Genomic DNA, 17,475 nt, shown 5'->3' with positions numbered 1-17,475 from the left:
TCCCCCGTTGTTAGGAGCCCGGCCGGAAATGGCGCGCATGTTCCGCGCCAACGGGAAATTTCTCATGGACTCTCACTGCCTCGCGGCGCCAAAACAAGATCGAGAGCGGAAGCTGCGCATGCGCGCAGTAAGCGCCAGCAACAACCCCCTCTCCCCTTACTCCCTTTTCCGTTAAACTTTCTGACTAGGCAGAGACGGAAGGGGTAGCTGAAGGTTTGAGGCTGATCCGGGAAGAAAGAGCCAGAAGAGCCCGTAGACCCTGGGGTGATGGGGGCTTCTTCCTCTGCACCTTTATCCTGAATGCATTGTGGGGATGACAAGGGAAGGGTGGGAGCTGTCCAGGAAAGGCGGACGGAAGGCCAGCGGCTCGACCCGTCAGTTCTGGATGATGTCTCTATCACTTGAAAAGACGTGACACCAGGCATTAAAGGGGCAGGGACGCTACACTGCCAGAGAGGAGGCAAGGCAGCCCCAAGCCGGAAAACTTTTATTTGCTGTACACTAAAAGGTCATCTCATGCGTTCACATCAGTCCACAGCCTGTGTTCCTGTGACTGCTCGGGCTCAGCTCTGGCTCTGCTGTCGCTGCTGATTGTTTTCCTCTTCTTCCTGGCCCTCGGGTGGGGTCAGGGGTGGCTCCTCCAGCCCTGAGGAGGATGCCAGGAGCTCCCCGGAGGACCCTGACAAGCGGAAGACCACCGGGATGCGGGCCAGGGCTGGGTTGGTCTCCTGCAGGCCCTGGATCCACTTGGCCAGCGTGGCCTGGTCATGGGCACCCGCCATGCATATGGCGAAGACAGGGCCTTCCTCCACTGTCGGGAGAGACAGGCCCTCAGTTTGTGCAGTAGGGACTGGAGCAGCCCCCTCAAGCCCACACCCCTTCCAGGCCAAGGATGGGGGCTTTAAGCTCCCTTTTGCCTTTTGTGTGTGTCCAAGCCTTTGCACATGCTCTGCCTAGCCTGCCTGTCCCACGCTTCAGCTAGGTGACACCTCCTGGCTCAAGTTTCCAGTAGAAAATCCTCCTGACTCCCACCTGAGGCTGAGTTGTGTGCTCCTCCCCTGGCACCCCAAGAATGTAACTTGTCTGATCCACCGCTGGCCTGAGGGGAGGGACTGGGCCTGTCCTGGTCATGCCCAGTAGCCAGCACAGAGGTGCTCCATAAATATTTGAAGGAGGAAATGACTGAGAGCTGACAGGTCTGGAGCCCCTGAATGGTGAGTTTCATGCTTTAGTGGGCTGTGGTGGTGCGGGTGGGGTGGGGTGGGGTGGGGTGTGTGTGTGTGTCTATGTGTGTAGAGAGACTGTGTATAACTGGACTAGGTCTCAGCCTGGGACCCATCCCTCGACTCCAGAGGTGGCACCCCATCCCATGCAGTGTTCAGAATCCTACCCATCCCAGTTTTTACCTTCATCGATGTTAAACTCGTAGTCATCCCAGCTGCTCCTCCCGTAGGCCAGGTCTAGCTGCATCGGGTAGTAGAGGTTCCACTCCTCTGGAATCTCCTCCACTTCCTAACCCCGGGGCGGGGGGCGGTGGGGGGAGGAGGTGCAGGCAGAGTCAGAGGCCCAGGATGTTGCAGCCACCTGCCGCCTCTCCCCGGGCCCCTGCCCCACCATCCCCCCACCCTCCTCCTCACCTTTGAGCCAACTCACTCTTACCACCCCCGACTCCCGCTTTGGGCCCTCACCCTCTCCTCGGGGGGCAGCAAGTCAGCTCTGAGGATGTGGTAATAGACGCATTTGTCTCGAAGCCACAGGGAGAAGGGACCCTCAATGAAGATCGGGCGGGCTGGGTCGTGGTGGGCCAGGGCGGCCTGCTGATCAGGACTCTGGATTCCTGGTGTGGAGACACACATTCCCGGGGCGTCCTGGCTGAGGGGCTGTGCCCAGAGGCCCAGGGAGCCCACCCAGCAGGCCTGCTGAGAACCTGGCGCTCACTCCCTCCTTCCCTCCGCAGGACCTTACCTATGATGTGGGGCTCCGTGGGATCCTTGGCATCTGTGGAGTCTTTGGACAAAGGCATCTGCAAGGAAAGTCGGGGTGGAAGCTTGCTGCCCCCACAGCCCCTACGGAGGAGCCCGGGAGAGAGAAATGGGGATTTGAGTGAATTCAGGGCCCCTCCTGGATCTGTCTACTGGGCCTCCCAGAATCACTCGAGCCCACCGCCTTCTTGCTTCTATCTAATTGGGTAAGAGCCACTGACCCTGGAGATACTCACATGGAGGGAACTCTGGAGCTGGCCCACCTGTGTTAAAATCCCGGCTCTGCCACTGTCTGCATGACCTTGGCTAAGTCACCGTGTGCCTCAGTTTCCCCAATTCAAAATGGGGGCAAGAACAGCACTTAATTGAGATGGTTCTAAAATGCCAAGAACGATGCCTGGCACGTGCTAAGTGCTCAGAGTATGTGAAATTTTAAAAAGGAAAAGAATTTCATGCAAACAGAATATGCCAGGAAGGAGACACAAGAAGCAAGTCACAGCATTTGCCTCTGTGGAGGGCAGGGAGGGAAAGAATAGCCTTTTGCAGTTTTCTAATTTTACACTCTGAAATGTGATCTTAAAAACTAAATGAAGGACTTCCTTGGTGGTCCAGTGGTTAAGACTTCGCCTTCCAGTGCTGGGGGTGTGGGTCGATCCCTGGTTGGGGAGCTAAGATCCCACATGCCTTGTGGCCAAAGAATCAAAACATAAAACAGAAGCAATATTGTAACAAATTTAATACAGATTAAAAAAAATTGGTACACATTAAAAAAAAAAAAACACCAAAAAACTAAATGAGGGAATTCCTGGTGGTCCAGTGGTTAGGACTCAACACTTTCACTGTGGTGGCCCAGATTCAATCCCTGGTCGGGGAACCAAAATCCTGCAAGCCAAGCAGCGTGACCAAAAAACAAAAACCAAAACTAAATGAAATTCATTTTTGAAAAAATGCACATACTCTGACGGAAATACCTGTAAGTGGACAACTGTTTGCATACATATCCTCCACCCTTTCAGGTTAAAAAGAATAGACTCCTTTGGGACTTCCCTGGCGGTCCAGTGGTTCAGACTTCGCCTTCCAATGCAGGGGGTATGGGTTCGATCCCTGGTCGGGGAACTAAAATCCCACATGCCTTGCGGCCAAAAAACCAAAACATAAAACAGAAGCGATACTGTAAGAAATTCAATAAAGACTTTAAAAATGGTCCACATAAAAAAAAAAATCCAAAACTACTTAATTAAAAAAAAGGGGGGGGGGCTCCCAGCCATATCATTAAGTGAGAACAGCAAAAGGTGAGGTGCAGAATATGTGTATGTATAATGCGCTGCCATTGGAGAAACATCTTTAAAAGTGTAGGTTTTGCTCCTGGGCCCTTTTACTGGACAATATATTTATACTGATTTTTTCATTTCAAATTTAACACTATGGACTTTTTTTTTTTTTTTTTTAACATTATGATTGTACATCTTTTTCTCTCACACTCAAAATCTTGGTTCCTATTACAAGTGATACACATGCTTATTTGACTTATCCATCAGTGTGCATAAATGACTCTGATATTACAGCTGACCGTAACGCTACGGGATTAAGTTCAGGATTCTCAGAATGCAGGCCACTAAGGATGTCAGGCAACAGTGACTCAATTTTTTTCTCTCACTGGTTATGCTGTCAATTGGATATTTAGCCACATATGTTTGTTTTCAACTTTGGTGGGTTCTTTCCCCTCTTTTTTGATTATATATATATATATATATATATATATTTTTTTTTTTTTTTTTTTTTTTTTTTTTTTTTTGCGGTATGCGGGCCTCTCACTGTTGTGGCCTCTCCCATTGCGGAGCACAGGCTCCGGACACGCAGGCCTAGCGGCCATGGCTCACGGGCTTAGTTGCTCCACGGCATGTGGGATCTTCCCGGACCAGGGCACGAACCCGTGTCTCCTGCATCGGCAGGCGGATTCTCAACCACTGCGCCACCAGGGAAGCCCTATATATATTTTTGATAGTCTAAACATTTCCATAGTTTAGAAGCCAACCCATATTAAACAGATGTCTCCCTCCCATTCCTTTTCTCTCTACCCCCATCTCCTCTGCCCGTCCAGAGATGACCATTTTTACACATAACTGACTTATCTTTGTGTTACTTATTTTTAAAAATTTTTTATTTTTTGGGCACACCGCGTGGCTTGCGTGATCTTAGTTCTCCGACCAGGGAGTGAACCCGGGCCCCTGTCAGTGAGAGCTCTAAGTCCTAACCACTGGACCGCCAGGGAATTCCCTGCATTATTTATTCTTGTGAAAATAAACAAATAGTTATATGCCTTTTAATTTCTCCTCCCTTCTCACACTTTAGGTGGCTTACTACAACACTGTGCGTGCCTCACCCTTTTGCTTTTTTCACCAGTCTTTGAGGTGCCACAGTGGGCATGGACAAGTCCCTCTTGATGGATACTTGGATTGTTCCCATTCTAAATCTAAGTGGTGTCAAACAACAAGGTCCTACTGTATAGCACAGGGAACTATATTCAAGATCTTGTAAAAACTATAATGGAAAAGAATCTGAAAAAAAATATGTATACATATATATATATATATATATATATATATATATATATATGAATAACTGAATCACTTTGCTGTATACCAGAAACTAACACAACATTGTAAATCAACTATACTTCAATAAAGAAAAAGTTTTGGGACTTCCCTGACAGCCCCGTGGTTAAGACTTCGCCTCCCAATGCAGGGGGTGCAGGTTCGATCCCTGGTCGAGGAGCTAAGATCCCACATGCCTCGTGGCCGAAAGACAGAAGCAATATTGTAACAAACTCAATAAAGACTTAAAAAATGGTCCACATCAAAAAAAAAAAAAAATTAAAAAAAAAAAAAGTTTAAAAAAAAAATCTAGGTGGTGCAGGTGATCATTTTACCATGTTTTCAACCCTTCTGTACCATGTTTTCAACCCTTCTGTATGCATTTTAAATAATGAAACGGGAAAAAAGGGATATTTATAATACAAAGGCTATATATGCCAAAAAAAAAGTATACATCTGCATGCAAATGCATAGATCTCTTGGGAAGGAGACATGGAAGTGGTCACCTCTGGGGAAGTAGCCTGGGGGCTAAAGGGTCAGGGCAGGAGAGGGGAACTCTTCACTGTGTGTTCCTGTGTACCTTTTGGCTTTTTTTTTTTTTTTTCCCACTGCGCTGCGTGGGCTTGCAAGATCTTAGTTCCCTGACCAGGGATCGAACCCGTGCAGTTCCCTGTTTGGCTTTTTAATGCATTACTTTTTTGGGGGGGCGGCCTGCTGCCCGGCTTGTGGAATCTTAGTTCCCTGACCAAGGATGGAAACCAGGCCCTCAGTAGTGAAAGCGCAGAGTCCTAACCACCAAACCACCAGGGAATTCCTTTTAATGCATTACTTTAAAAAACGAAGAAATGAGTTAAAAACTGCACTTCCTCTGCAATATGTTCTCTCACTGGGACACCGCATCACCAACTCTCCTAGCCCCTCTGTCCTCTTCGCCTTGCCCCCAATCCAACACTATCCACCAGGGGCCGCCAGGGGGCGCTTTCAAAAGCGCAAATCCTTCCAGAAACTTGACTTGCACCCCAATCCTCCTCTTCTTAAAACCTCCCCGTGGCCCTCTCATCACTAACTCGGTGTACTACATGCCTCTTCTCTCTCATCCCAACTCCCTGCTCCAGCCAAAGGAAGCCCTTTCAGCATCTCCAGCCACTCCCAGCCGTCCTCGAGCCCTGGCCCATGCGGGTCCCTCTGCCTGGAATGCTCTCCTCACCTCTTCTCTTCTGCCTGCGCCCAGCTCACCCTCACCTCCTCCAAGAAGCCCTCCCTGCTCCCTTTTGGGCTCCCACAGCCCCCAGGGTTTCTCTATCTCCAAACCAGCAGTTCTGAGGGAAACCATTAACTGGGGTCTGCCTTCAGGACCAGACGACAAGTGCTATGAGGGGCTCTCTTCTGTTCCCCCTGCATGAGTGGGACCCCCAGGATATGGGGAATATTTCATTTAGTCATTCGACAAACAGCTGTGGAATGTCCTCTTTGTGCCAGAACCTGTGCTGGGCCTTGGGAGACACAGGGGAAACTGAGTCACGGGGAACCAGGCTTAGCCAGGGTGGTCATGAAAGAGGTCCTGATGAAAGGTCAGTGGAACTCACACCTGAAGGAAGTGAAGTCCCGGAGGAAGGGTGTTCCTAGCAGAGGGAACAGCAAGCACAAAGGCCTCGGGCGGGAGCTGCCAGACTGCTCAAGGAACAGAAAGCCAGGCCCGGAATACAGTGAATGTGGGGAGAGGCGCCGAGGTCAGAGGTCAAGCGGTGCCAAGGGCCCTGGACTCTAGCGTAGGCTCTGCCAGCGAATCACGGCCTGTCTCACCACGATCACTTGGGCTTACTGAAGGGGGCCCTGCCCCAGAGGCGGCCGAGGATATGGACGGGGTGAATACCTGATAGACGGTGACCCTGGCGCTGAGGTCGGGCTCCAAGTGTCGCAGGGCCAAACTGGCCAGGTCCACTGGGTCCTGGGGCAGGTCCCGGGGCACGGGGAAGGGGTCGATATTCTTGAAGCGCGTGAACCACAGCTTCATGCGCACAAACTTGCGCATGGGGTGGCTTTTGCGTCCAAATATCTGAATGAGCAGGAACTCCGTCTCCTTGTTGGGCATCACCCCTGTGCCAGGCAGATGGAGGCTGAGCCTCAGGGAGGGAGCAGAAGAGGGAAGGGATGATGGGAGAGAGAGATGAGCAAGAGATGGGGGTGGGCGGGCAGAGGAGGAAGCCAGACAGAGGGACAGAGAGGAGAGGAGTCAGAGCCAAAGAGCCATGGAGGGCCCCGCGACCCTGGAGAGGGAGGTGGCCCCCGCCCCTGCCTGAGCTGGCCTGCTGGCCTCACCGTGGTTCTCCATCTGCTCCAGGACAGCGACCCCGCACTCCTGCTGCCGTGGGTAGTGGAGGAAGATGCTGTGGAAGATGTTGCGAGGCCGGAAGACCTCCTTGGGGAAGATGTCGAGCAGCAGGTTGTAGACAGCCAGGTCCCGCTCGACGCCGTACTCCCGCATCTTGCGCAGGGCCAGGTAGATGAAGTCGACGTGGCCCCGCTTGTGCACGTTGTACTGCGTAAAGTTCTGCACCGCCTGCACGAAGCTTGCCTTGTCCCGCACCCTATCTGGCGCCTGCCTAAACAGCTCCTCGTGGGGTGGCAGGGCCTTGACCGACCCCCTCGGGGGTTCGGGTGGGCGTGGGACCAGTGACGAGTCGGGGTTGTGGGCGGCTGTGCTGCAGTGGAGGCCCCGCGGGGCCTGGGGCAGCACCTGCGGATAGAGAACCACTGCTGGAATGTGGGTCTCCCAGTACCCCTGGGGGACTGCCGAGCTGGCCCCTTTCTGGGAAAGGTGCCAGCAGGCCTCCCTAAGGGCCTCTGAAGAAGTGTGGTGCGCTGGTTACAGACCGATGATCAGGCACCATCACAAAGTGTGAGAGAGCAATGGTAACACCCCAACGGAGGCAATGTTAACCACGATGACAAACACACACCCTCTGACGCAGCAGTCCTGCATCTGGTATTTAAACTGGATAGCTCTAAAAGCACCTGCACTAAATGACTTTTGTGCGTCTGCTGCGTCAGTGGAAATGGCCCAAATGTGCATCGGCAAGGAAGTAATTTCGCAAATGGCCAAGAACCTGGACAAGGAGCACCTACCTCTGTAAGGCACACTGAGGAGGTCTTGTGTGACCTGGAGTGAGCTCCAAGGTGTATCATTAAATGAAAAAAAAGCAAGGTGTGAAGCGGTGTGTACAGTAGCTTCCCATTTGTGTTAAAAAAAAAAGGAAAATAACAACAGCTTATATATAGTTGGTCCTCATTATTTGCGAATTCCATGTTTGCAAACTTGCCTACTTGCTAAAATTCATTTATTCTCCCAAAGCCAATACTTTTGGCACTTTCTGGCCATTTGCAGACATGTGCAGGGGGGTGGAAAGTTGAGTTGCCCAGCGCCTATATTCCCAGCTGAGATGGAACAAGGCAATGCTCGGCCTTCTTGTATCAGCCCCCATGCTGTCAACAGTGTCCTTTTATTTTATATTATTTTCTTTTATTTTTTGGCCGTGCTACATGTCTTGCAGGAACTAGTTCCCCAACCAGGGATCGAACCTGGGTTCCCGGCAGTGAAAGCACTGAGTCCTAACTGCTCGACCGCCAAGGAATTCCCAACAAGTGTCCTTTTAGAGGTTTATTTATTATTATTTTTAAAAATTTATTTATTTATTTTTGGCTGTGTTGGGTCTTCGTTGCTGTGTGCAGGCTTTCTCTAGTTGTGGCGAGCCAGGGCTGCTCTTCGTTGAGGTGCACGGGCTTCTCATTGCGGTGGCTTCTCTTGCTGCAGAGCACAGGCTCTAGGCATGTGGACTTCAGTAGTTGTGGCTCGCGGGCTCTAGAACGCAGGCTCAGTAGTTGTGGCACACGGGCTTAGTTGCTCCGCAGCATGTGGGGTCTTCCCAGACCAGGGCTCGAACCCGTGTCCCCTGCATTGGCAGGTGGATTCTCAACCACTGTGCCACCAGGAAAGTCCCTAGAGGTTTATTTAGTATATGTTTTCTGCATCTTTTTTGTTGATTTGTAGTTGAAAAGGACCCCTAAGCCTGCCTAGTGTTCCTACGTGGAAGAAGGTCCTGCTGTTCCTTAGAGAAGATACATGTGGTAGGTAAGTTCAGGCATGAGTTATAGTGCTGTTGGCCATGAGTTCAATGTTAATGAATCAAAAATCTATATTAAATAGGATGTCTTTAAACAGAAACACACATACAACAAGGTTATGATTGATTGGTTGATGAAAATGTTATGACCTGAGGCTCACAGGAACCCTATCCCGTATCTCCCCTGGCAGCAATGGTTTGGTATGTGCTAATTCAGCGTATGACTTTCTAGAACGTTACTGTGAATAATGAGAGTCGACTGTATGGATACCTATTTTTTGCTTTTGTGAAAAACATCTCTGGAAGGAAATACAATAAGCGGGCAACATCTTGCCTCTAGAGAAGGGAGCTAAGCAGTGGCCATGCAAGAGAGAGAGAGACCCTTATCAGGGTACAGCCTCAGAACTTTTTGAATTTTGAACTATATTGTCTGCTGTAATTACCTATTTAAAAGATAGATTTCAAAAACTGAGTTGAGGGAATTCTGTTGCAGTTCAGTGGTTAGGACTCCATGCTTTCAATGCGGAGGGCCTGGGTTCAATCCCTGGTCAGGGAACTAAGATCCCACAAGCCGTGTGGCATGGCCAAAAAAAAAAAAAAAATTGAGTTGAAAAAAGAAAATGCAGATTCTGGAGTCAGCAGGAGCCTCCGCTTGACTGTCCTCCACCCGGTGATACCCACATCCCACTCTACTGCTCAGGCCTCTCTCCCCATCTATTATGATGGTACCTCCCTTGGGTCAAGGAGATCTTATTCCCCAGAGTGGAAGTGCATACTACTGGGAGCAGGTCAGGTCCCTCTAGAACAGAAGTTGACAAACTACAGTCTGTGGGGCAAATCCAATCAGCTGCCTGCTTTTGTCAATAAAGTTTTATTGGAACACAGCCATATGCCTTCATTATGTCTGGTCTGGGGCTGCTTTGTGCTGCAGTGGCAGAGTTGAGTAGTTGTGACAGAGACCACATGGCCTACAAAGCCAAAAGCATTTACTGTCTTACCCTTTATGAAAATGTTTGCCAACCCCTGCTCTAGATGGTACCCTAATAGATTTATTTTCATTTAAATTGAATGTTTAAATTAGAATGGTTATACATAAGGCATCTTTTCAAATATATGGCTAATAAGAGCTAACATTTACAGAATATATATATATATTTTTGGCCGGGCTGTATGGCTTGAGGGATCTCAGTTCCCTGACCAGGGATCGAACTTGGGCCCCCTGCAGTGGGAGCACAGAGTCCTAACCACTGGACCACCAGGGAAGTCCCTTATGGAATATTCTTATGTTCCAGGCATTGTTGAGCACTTTCTGAGAGTGAGGCTCATTTACTCTTCTCAACTGTCCATTGAAGGAGTGCCTCTTCATGTACCCATTTTACAGATGAGGAAACTGAGGCCCTGGGAGAAGAAACAAGATGCCTGGTGCCACACAGCAGCAAAGCAGCAGAGCTGGGATTGGAGCCCTCTGTTCTGCTGCACCCAGTAGCCATCCCAATATCCTGCTTAGGTAAGGAGATGTTTTCTTAAAAAATGGCATTCATTTAAAGTGAAAGTGTGGAAGTTCCCTGGTGGCGCGGTTAAAAATCCGCCTGCCAGGGCTTCTCTGGTGGCGCAGTGGTTGAGAATCCGCCTGCCGATGCAGGGGACACGGGTTCGTGCCCCGGTCCGGGAAGATCCCACATGCCGCAGAGTGGCTGGGCCCGTGAGCCATGGCCACTGAGCCTGTGCGTCTGGAGCCTGCGCTCCGCAATGGGAGAGGCCACAACAGTGAGAGGCCCGCGTACCACAAAAAAAAAAAAAAAAAAATCCGCCTGCCAATGCAGGGGACACAGGTTCGAGCCCTGGTCCGGGAAGATCCCATGTGCCACAGAGCAACTAAGCCCGTGTGACACACTACTGAGCCTGGGCTCTAGAGGCCGCGAGCCACAACTACTGAGCCTGTGTGCCACCACTACTGAAGCCCACGCACCTAGAGCCAGTGCTCCACAACAAAGAGAAGCCACCACGATGAGAAGCTTGCACACCACAATGAAGAGTAGCCCCCACTTGCTGCAATTAGAGAAAGCCTGCGCGCAGCAACGAAGACCCAATGCAGCCAAAAATAAATAAATAAATAAATTCATATTAAAAAAATAAAGTGAAAGTGTAGGCAACTAATACTACAGGTGGTATGTGCATAGGGCAGAAAGCAGAAAAGAAGCTCTAGAATGCCCCAAAGAAGGGGAGACACCACAAATGAGATAATGCAAGTGAAATGCATAGCACAGGGCCTGGCCCAGAGGAAGTGCTCAATAAGGGAGCTATTAATATTGTCACCATCATCACCATCCTTGTTATAATTTATGGCCGTTGATCAGCCTGGTCACTTAGGGTAAGGGAACGAAATTCAATTCACATCTTTACAAGTGAATACAGGAGTCACCCAGAGTCACCACCCAAATCTACTTAGCTCAGACCTTCTTGATTTCAAATTCAAGCCCCTCACTCATGGGGGCACCAACAGTTCTTAAAATGAGAAGAGACATTCAACTGGCCCTCAGAGCAGACAGGCCAGCCTAGACCTCCCCACCCCCACCCCCGCCACCCCGAGCTGGCTTCACTGGGAGGGCTTGTGAGCAAATCCCAGGCCTGCCTGCCTCTCTCCACGCCATGACTGGCAGTTACCTGCGAGAAGGGCGCTCCGGTGAGGGCAGTGCTGCAGACACCTCCCCAGCCCCGAGAGAGGCCCCGGGCCAGCAGGATGGCTTGGGCCCAGCTCATGCCTTTGCCTGTTGGACAACCACCTAGGAAGAGAGAAGAAAGAGCATCAGCCTGGTACCCCACCCGCTAAGGGCAATGAGACCCCTCTCTTGGGGGCAGAGGTCACATCCCAGACTGCATGGCTGACTCACCAGCTCCACTGGTCTCCTCATGCATAGGGTGGAGCAGAAGTGACTGTTACAATCAAGCGTCCCTGTTCTCCTGGGCCAAACCCTTCACTATCCTGAGGAATCTGCTCCTGCGTTCGTCCCCCTCCCTACCAGATCATTCTGTTTTGCTGAACAGCTTTATTTGTGTACCATACAGTTGACCCTAAGTGTAAAATTCAATGTGTTTTCAGTAGTTGACCCTTGAACAACACTGGTTTGAACTGCATGGGTCCACTGACACGCTGATTTTTTTTCAGTAAATATGTACTACGGTACTACACGACCTGTGGTTGGTTGAATCTGAGGTTGTGGAACCGTGGATATGAAGGGTGGACTATAAAGTTATATTTGGATTTTTAACTGTGACGAGGGTCGGCACCCGTAACCCCTACATTGTTTGAGGGTCAATTGTATATTCACAGAATTGTGCAACCATCACTAAATCTAATTTTAGAACACTTTTGTCACCCCCCCCCACCAAAAAACCACCTATACCCATTAGCAGTCCCTCTATTTCCCCTCACCCTCAACCCTAGGCAACCCCTAATCTAGTGTCTATAAATTTGCCTACGCTGGGAATTTCATATAAATGGAATCATATAATATGGGCTTTTTTGTGACTGCCTTCTTTCACTTAACATGTTTTCAAGGTTTATCCACATTGTAATATGTATCAGAGTTCATTCCTTTTAATTGCCAAAAATTTTTCATTATATGGATTTAACCATATTTTATTTACCCATTCAATTGATGAACACTTGCAGTTCTTCCCACTTTTTTACTATATGACTATTGCTGCTGTGTAGCTTTTGTATGAACACATGTTTACACTTCTCTTGGGTATATACTTAGAAATCAAATTGCTGGGACATATAGTAACTCTATGTTTAATCATTTGAGAAACTGCCAAAGTGTTTTCCAAAGTGGCTGCACCACTTTACATCCCCACCAGCAATGTATAAGAGTTCCAGTTTCTCTGCATTCTTGCCAATAATGGTGTTGTCTTTCTTTTTTTTTTTTTTTTTTGCGGTATGCGGGCCTCTCACTGTTGTGGCCTCTCCCGTTGCGGAGCACAGGCTCCGGATGTGCAGGCTCAGCGGCCATGGCTCACGGGCCCAGCCGCTCCACAGCATGTGGGATCTTCCCGGACCGGGACACGAACCTGCGTCCCCTGCATCGGCAGGCAGACTCTCAACCACTGTGCCACCAGGGAAGCCCTTGTCTTTCTTTTTGATTACAGACATCCTAATGGGTGTGAAGTGGTATCTCATTGTGGTTCCGATTTCCCTAAAAGTTAATGATGATGAGCATCTTTTCATGGGCTTATTGGCCATTGTGTATCTTCTTCAGAGAAATGTCTATTTAGATCCTTTGTCCATTTAAAAATTAGGTTATTTATCTTTTTATTATTGAGTTGTTTATATATTCTGGATACTAGAAGCTTATGATTTACAAATACTTTCTCCCATTCTTTGAATTGTCTTTCACTTTCTTGATGTTATCATTTGCAGCACAAATGTTTAATTCCAATGAAATCCAATTTCTGTTTTACTTTTGTAGCTGTGCTTTTGAGGTTTTATCTAAAAAACCATTGCCTGGCCCAAGGTCATGAAGATTTACTCCTATGTTTTCTTTTAGAAGTTTTGTTTGTTTGTTTTGGCCACACCTTGTGGCCTGTGGGGATCTTAGTTGCCCCACCAGGGATGGAATCCGTGCCCCCTGCAGTGGAAGCTCAGAGACCTAACCACTGGACCACCAGGGAATTCCCCTCTGATCCATTTTGAATTAATCTTTGTGAATGGTGTGAGGAAGGGGTTCACTTCATGTAGATATCCAGTTGTTCTAGTACTGTTTGTTGAAGAGACTATTTTTTCTCCTTGTCACTCTTGTTGAAAATCAATTGACCATAAATGTAAGGGTTTACTTTTGGGCTCTCAACTTAATTCTATTGATCTATATGTTGAGCCTTATGCCAATACTACACTGTTGTGATTATTGTAGCTTGTTGGTTCTGAAATTGGGAAGTGTTACGTCCTCCTATTTTGTTCTTCTTTTACAATATTATTTGGCTATTCTGGATCCCTCACTATTACATATAAATTTTAGAATCAGCTGTCAATTTCTGGAAAACATCCAGCTGGGATTCTGGTAGGGATTGTGTTGAATCTGTAGAACAGTTTGGGAAATATTGGTATCTTAATAATATTGTCTTCTAATCCATGAACATGGGATACCTCTCCATTAATTTAGATCTTTAATTTCTCTTAACGATGTTTTACAGTTTTCAGTGTAGAAGTCCTTTACGTCTTTTGTTAATTTATTTGTAAGTATCTTATTCTTTATGAAGCTATTGTATAATTTCATTTTCACATTGCTCATTGCTAGTGTACAGAAACACAATTTATTTTTATGTGTTGATCTTGTATCTTACAACCCTGCTGAACTTGCATTAGTCCTAATAGTTCTTTTTAAAAAAATTGGATTCCCTGAGATTTTCTACATACAAGATCATGTCATCTGCAAACAGAGATAGTTTTACCTCTTCCTGTCTAATCTGGATGCCTTTTATTTCTTTCTTTTGCCCAAGTGTCCTTGCTGGACCTCCAGTGCAGTGTTGAATAAAAGTGGCCAGGGTGCACATCTTTGTCTTGTTCCTGATCTTAGCGGGGAAAGCATCCAGTCTTTCATCATTAAATATGATGTCAGCTGTGGGTTTTTCACAGATGACCTATCAGGTTGAGGAAATTCCTTTCCATTGCTAGATGCTGAGTATTTTTATAAGAAAGGGCATCAGATTTTGTCAAATGCTTTTTTTTTTTTTTTTGCTTCTATCAAAACTAATCATGTGTTTTTTGTCCTTTAGTCTATTAATATGGTGTACTACATTAACTGATTTTCAAATGTTAAACTCATATTGCATTCCTCGGGCAAATTCCACTTGGTCATGGTGTATAATTCTATTTATATGTTGCTAAAATTGGTGTGCTAGCATTTTGTTGAGGATTTTTGTATCCATGTTCATAAGAGATATTGGTCTGTAGTTTTTGTTTCTTGTCGTGTCTGTTTGGTTTAGTTTCAGGGTAATGCTGGCCTCATAAAATGAGTTGGGAAGTATTTGGATCACTCTTATCACCGTTTAAACTTTCTCTAGCATCTTCTTCCGCCTCTGCTCCACATCTCTGCTCCATTTATAGCACAGCTTCTCCCAAGAGATGTCTACACGCTGTGTTCCCTCCTCACTCTCTCCAACTTGGCTGCTGCCCCAACCACTCCACTGACACCACTCCTGTAAAGACCCCTTGTGTCTTCTACATTTAACAAAGCCAGTGGTTATTTCTTTGGCTCATTTTGCTCAATTTCTCAGAAGGATTTGGCATAGGTGAGGTCCTCCTCCCACCTTGACACTCTTGATTTTCTTCCTAGCACCCAGGTCTATTTCTCAACCATTCAGTAACACCTGCTTCCTTCTCTAAAGTCTGCAGTGTTTGCAAACTTGAATTTGCAGATGAATCACCAAAGATCTTGTTAAAATGCAGATTCTGATTCAGTGGGTCTGGGGTGGAGCCAAAGACCATACCTCTAACAAACTTCCAAGTGATGCTGATGCTGCTAGTCTGGAGACCACATTTTGAGTAATAAGGCTGCAAAGAGTCCCACGTTCTGAATTTATCTGTCTGCTACCCTAAGGCATCATTCAGCTTCCAAGAGAGGTTCCTCTCCTCTCTGTATTCCTGTAGGCAGTTCTAATGGTTCTTAAACTTTGTTCATATTAGAATTACCTAGGGAGCTTTAAAAATTCCCTTGTCCAGGCCATACCCCAGATATACTGAATCAAAATATCTAGAGGCATGGCCCAGGTATCAGCATTTTAAAGCACTCCAATGACTCTAACATGCAGCTGAGATTAAGACTTTAATCTAAACCTTTGCTATTCAAGATGTGTGCCAGGGACCAGCTGCATTGGTATTATCATCTGGGAGCTTATTAGAAATGCAAAATCTCAGCCCTAACCCAGAGCTGCTGAATCAGAATCTGCATTTTAACAAAAGTCCAGGTTTCTCCTCTGTGTGTTAAAGTCTGAGAAATGATGATCTATGCCCTGAGCTCCAGCCTCCATACCTAACTGCCACTTTGGTGTATTCTCCAGCCATCTCAAACTTATGTTGCTCCAAATTATATACCTGCTGAAACTTGTTCCTCCTCATCCTAGCCAATGACTTCACCATTCCTAGTCATTCAAACCACAAACCTGGGAATCCTGAGTCCACTGTGTCCCTCACTCCCCCATCCAATCCATCAGCTACTCCTGTTGACTGCTTCCAAATCCACCTCAAATCCATCTATTTCTCTCCATCTGCAGGCCACCACTCCAGTCCATGACCTCTTCCCTCTACCCAGCCTCACACTTCTTTCCTTACCTGCCTCCACTTAGTTCTCCCCGCAGTGGTCAGAGGGAGCTTTTAAAATGTAAACTAAATTCAGAGTTCTCTGCCTAAAATAACTAATGTTATATCACACAAGATAAAATCAGACAGGGTCCGCCCGTCCAAACTCAACGCTTAGTACTGGCAGCTCTAGCTACACCGTTTCTTAAACAAGCTGACTTTATTCTAGTCTCCGAGCCTTTGAACTTGCTTCTCCTTCTGTAAATTTCTCGCCCCCCCCCCCGCCCCCATCAGTCCAGAGCTGTCTCTGGTTATTCAGGTCTATAGTCAAATAAGAAGCCTTCCCTGACCACCGCCCCACTCCCAATCTAAAGTCCCATCACCCTGATGAATGCATTTTTAGCAATTATTAGCATCTGAAATCACATGTTTCATTTACTTCTAATTTGTTCAATGTCTGGCTTCCCGGGGAGCTCGGGGATTTTTGTGTGCCTTATTGCTGCGTCTCCAGGACCTGGGACAGTGCCTGGTATATGGTGGGTACCCAGCAAGTATCAGTTAATGGGAAGAGCTAAATTTCTACAAAACTTCTAAAAATCTTAATCCCTAGGCAGGGTGTACCTACAGTAGGTCCGAGGCTGGCTGCCAGGATTTTGAGTCTCTTCGGAGAAAGGGACAGACGTGGGGTCGAATTCCAGCCTAGCTGCTGATTTGCGGCGTGACCTTGGGAGAGGGCTTTAACCTCTCTGAGCCTCAGCTGTCTCATCTGCAAAAGTAGAGATTCGGGATGCGGGGAGGCGGGTACAGAGAGGGCGGCTTTTTCCGGCACATCCCCGCCCCGTACCCGGAAAGGTCACGGTGCCCTGGCCCTGCAGCCGCGGCCCTCCGGGGCCGCCCTTCCGCACTGCCAGCACAGAACGGGCCGCCCCGGGGCCCAGATGTTTGCGCTTGCCTCCCCACGCACGACCTACCTACTCACGCGGCTGGCCGCGGAATCCGGGCCGGTTCTACCTTGCCGCTGGGCGCCGCCATGTTGCACTATCCGGGTCATGGGCCGCCAAGGAGACAGCAAATCAAGAACACCGGTTTCGAGAGGTCCCGCCCTCAAGAGAGAAGCACCAATAGGAAGGTGGAAAGGCCTTGGTCCCGCCTCGTAATGTGCCAGGCCCCGCCCCCAATGAGGCAAGCGGCACCTCCTACCTAGGAATTAAGGAGTTTTGGTCCGGGCAGGAGTGACTGCCCCATTCCCGGGCTGGAAGGCTGGACTTGGGGTGGGTGGGTGGGGCCTGTGAATCCAACTGGCAGCCCCAGTTTTCCCACCTGAAATGTGGGAATGAAATATTAAAGGTGGAAGTGATGTGGATTCCTTCACTTGTTCAACAAACATTTGAGCCAGGCGCTGAGGATTGGACAACTAACACTAGGGAAGGTGGCAGGCTCTGCTAATCTAGCTTCATGGGTCTGGGCTAGTGCTTAACCCATTT

The 17,475-nt window shown here is 48.1% G+C and overlaps 1 protein-coding gene and 1 long non-coding RNA gene across 3 annotated transcripts; one reads left to right on the top strand and one right to left on the bottom strand.

Annotated features, from left to right (window-relative positions):
* Positions 1 to 90: 90 nt before the first annotated feature.
* Positions 91 to 7,819, top strand: LOC136794103 (uncharacterized). The gene is made up of 3 exons (XR_010840434.1): positions 91 to 1,214; positions 1,958 to 2,188; positions 6,918 to 7,819. It is a non-coding gene; the product is annotated as an uncharacterized lncRNA (long non-coding RNA).
* ECSIT (ECSIT signaling integrator) lies at positions 425 to 17,073 on the bottom strand. 2 transcript variants are annotated; one of them, XM_067032718.1, is made up of 9 exons: positions 16,963 to 17,073; positions 16,617 to 16,757; positions 11,362 to 11,480; positions 6,896 to 7,313; positions 6,450 to 6,673; positions 1,966 to 2,023; positions 1,689 to 1,837; positions 1,407 to 1,512; positions 425 to 811 (listed from the first exon to the last, which is right to left on the bottom strand). In XM_067032718.1, the coding sequence occupies exons 3-9, from the start codon at positions 11,455 to 11,457 to the stop codon at positions 564 to 566; spliced, it is 1,299 nt and encodes a 432-aa protein (XP_066888819.1). In that variant the 5' UTR covers positions 11,458 to 11,480; positions 16,617 to 16,757; positions 16,963 to 17,073; the 3' UTR covers positions 425 to 563. The 2 variants fall into 2 exon arrangements, with proteins under 2 accessions (XP_066888819.1, XP_066888820.1); XM_067032719.1 differs by lacking the exons at positions 6,450 to 6,673; positions 6,896 to 7,313 and having other exon boundaries at positions 16,963 to 17,058.
* Positions 17,074 to 17,475: the final 402 nt, after the last annotated feature.

This window comes from Kogia breviceps, chromosome 4 (genome assembly GCF_026419965.1).
Source record: "Kogia breviceps isolate mKogBre1 chromosome 4, mKogBre1 haplotype 1, whole genome shotgun sequence".
Lineage (NCBI taxonomy): Eukaryota > Metazoa > Chordata > Mammalia > Artiodactyla > Physeteridae > Kogia > Kogia breviceps.
The sequence above is the reverse complement of the archived record's forward strand: the minus strand, read 5'-3'. Positions and strand labels throughout refer to the sequence as shown.

Excerpts from the sequence above, each read along its gene's own strand:
- ECSIT (XM_067032718.1), bottom strand. The coding sequence starts at position 11,457 with ATGAGCTGGGCCCAAGCCATCCTGCTGGCCCGGGGCCTCTCTCGGGGC. Across the intron at positions 1,838-1,965 it reads CACGGAGCCCCACATCATAG|GAATCCAGAGTCCTGATCAG; the intron begins GTAAGGTCCTGC and ends TCTCCACACCAG. Across the intron at positions 1,513-1,688 it reads TGCTGCCCCCCGAGGAGAGG|GAAGTGGAGGAGATTCCAGA; the intron begins GTGAGGGCCCAA and ends CCCCGGGGTTAG.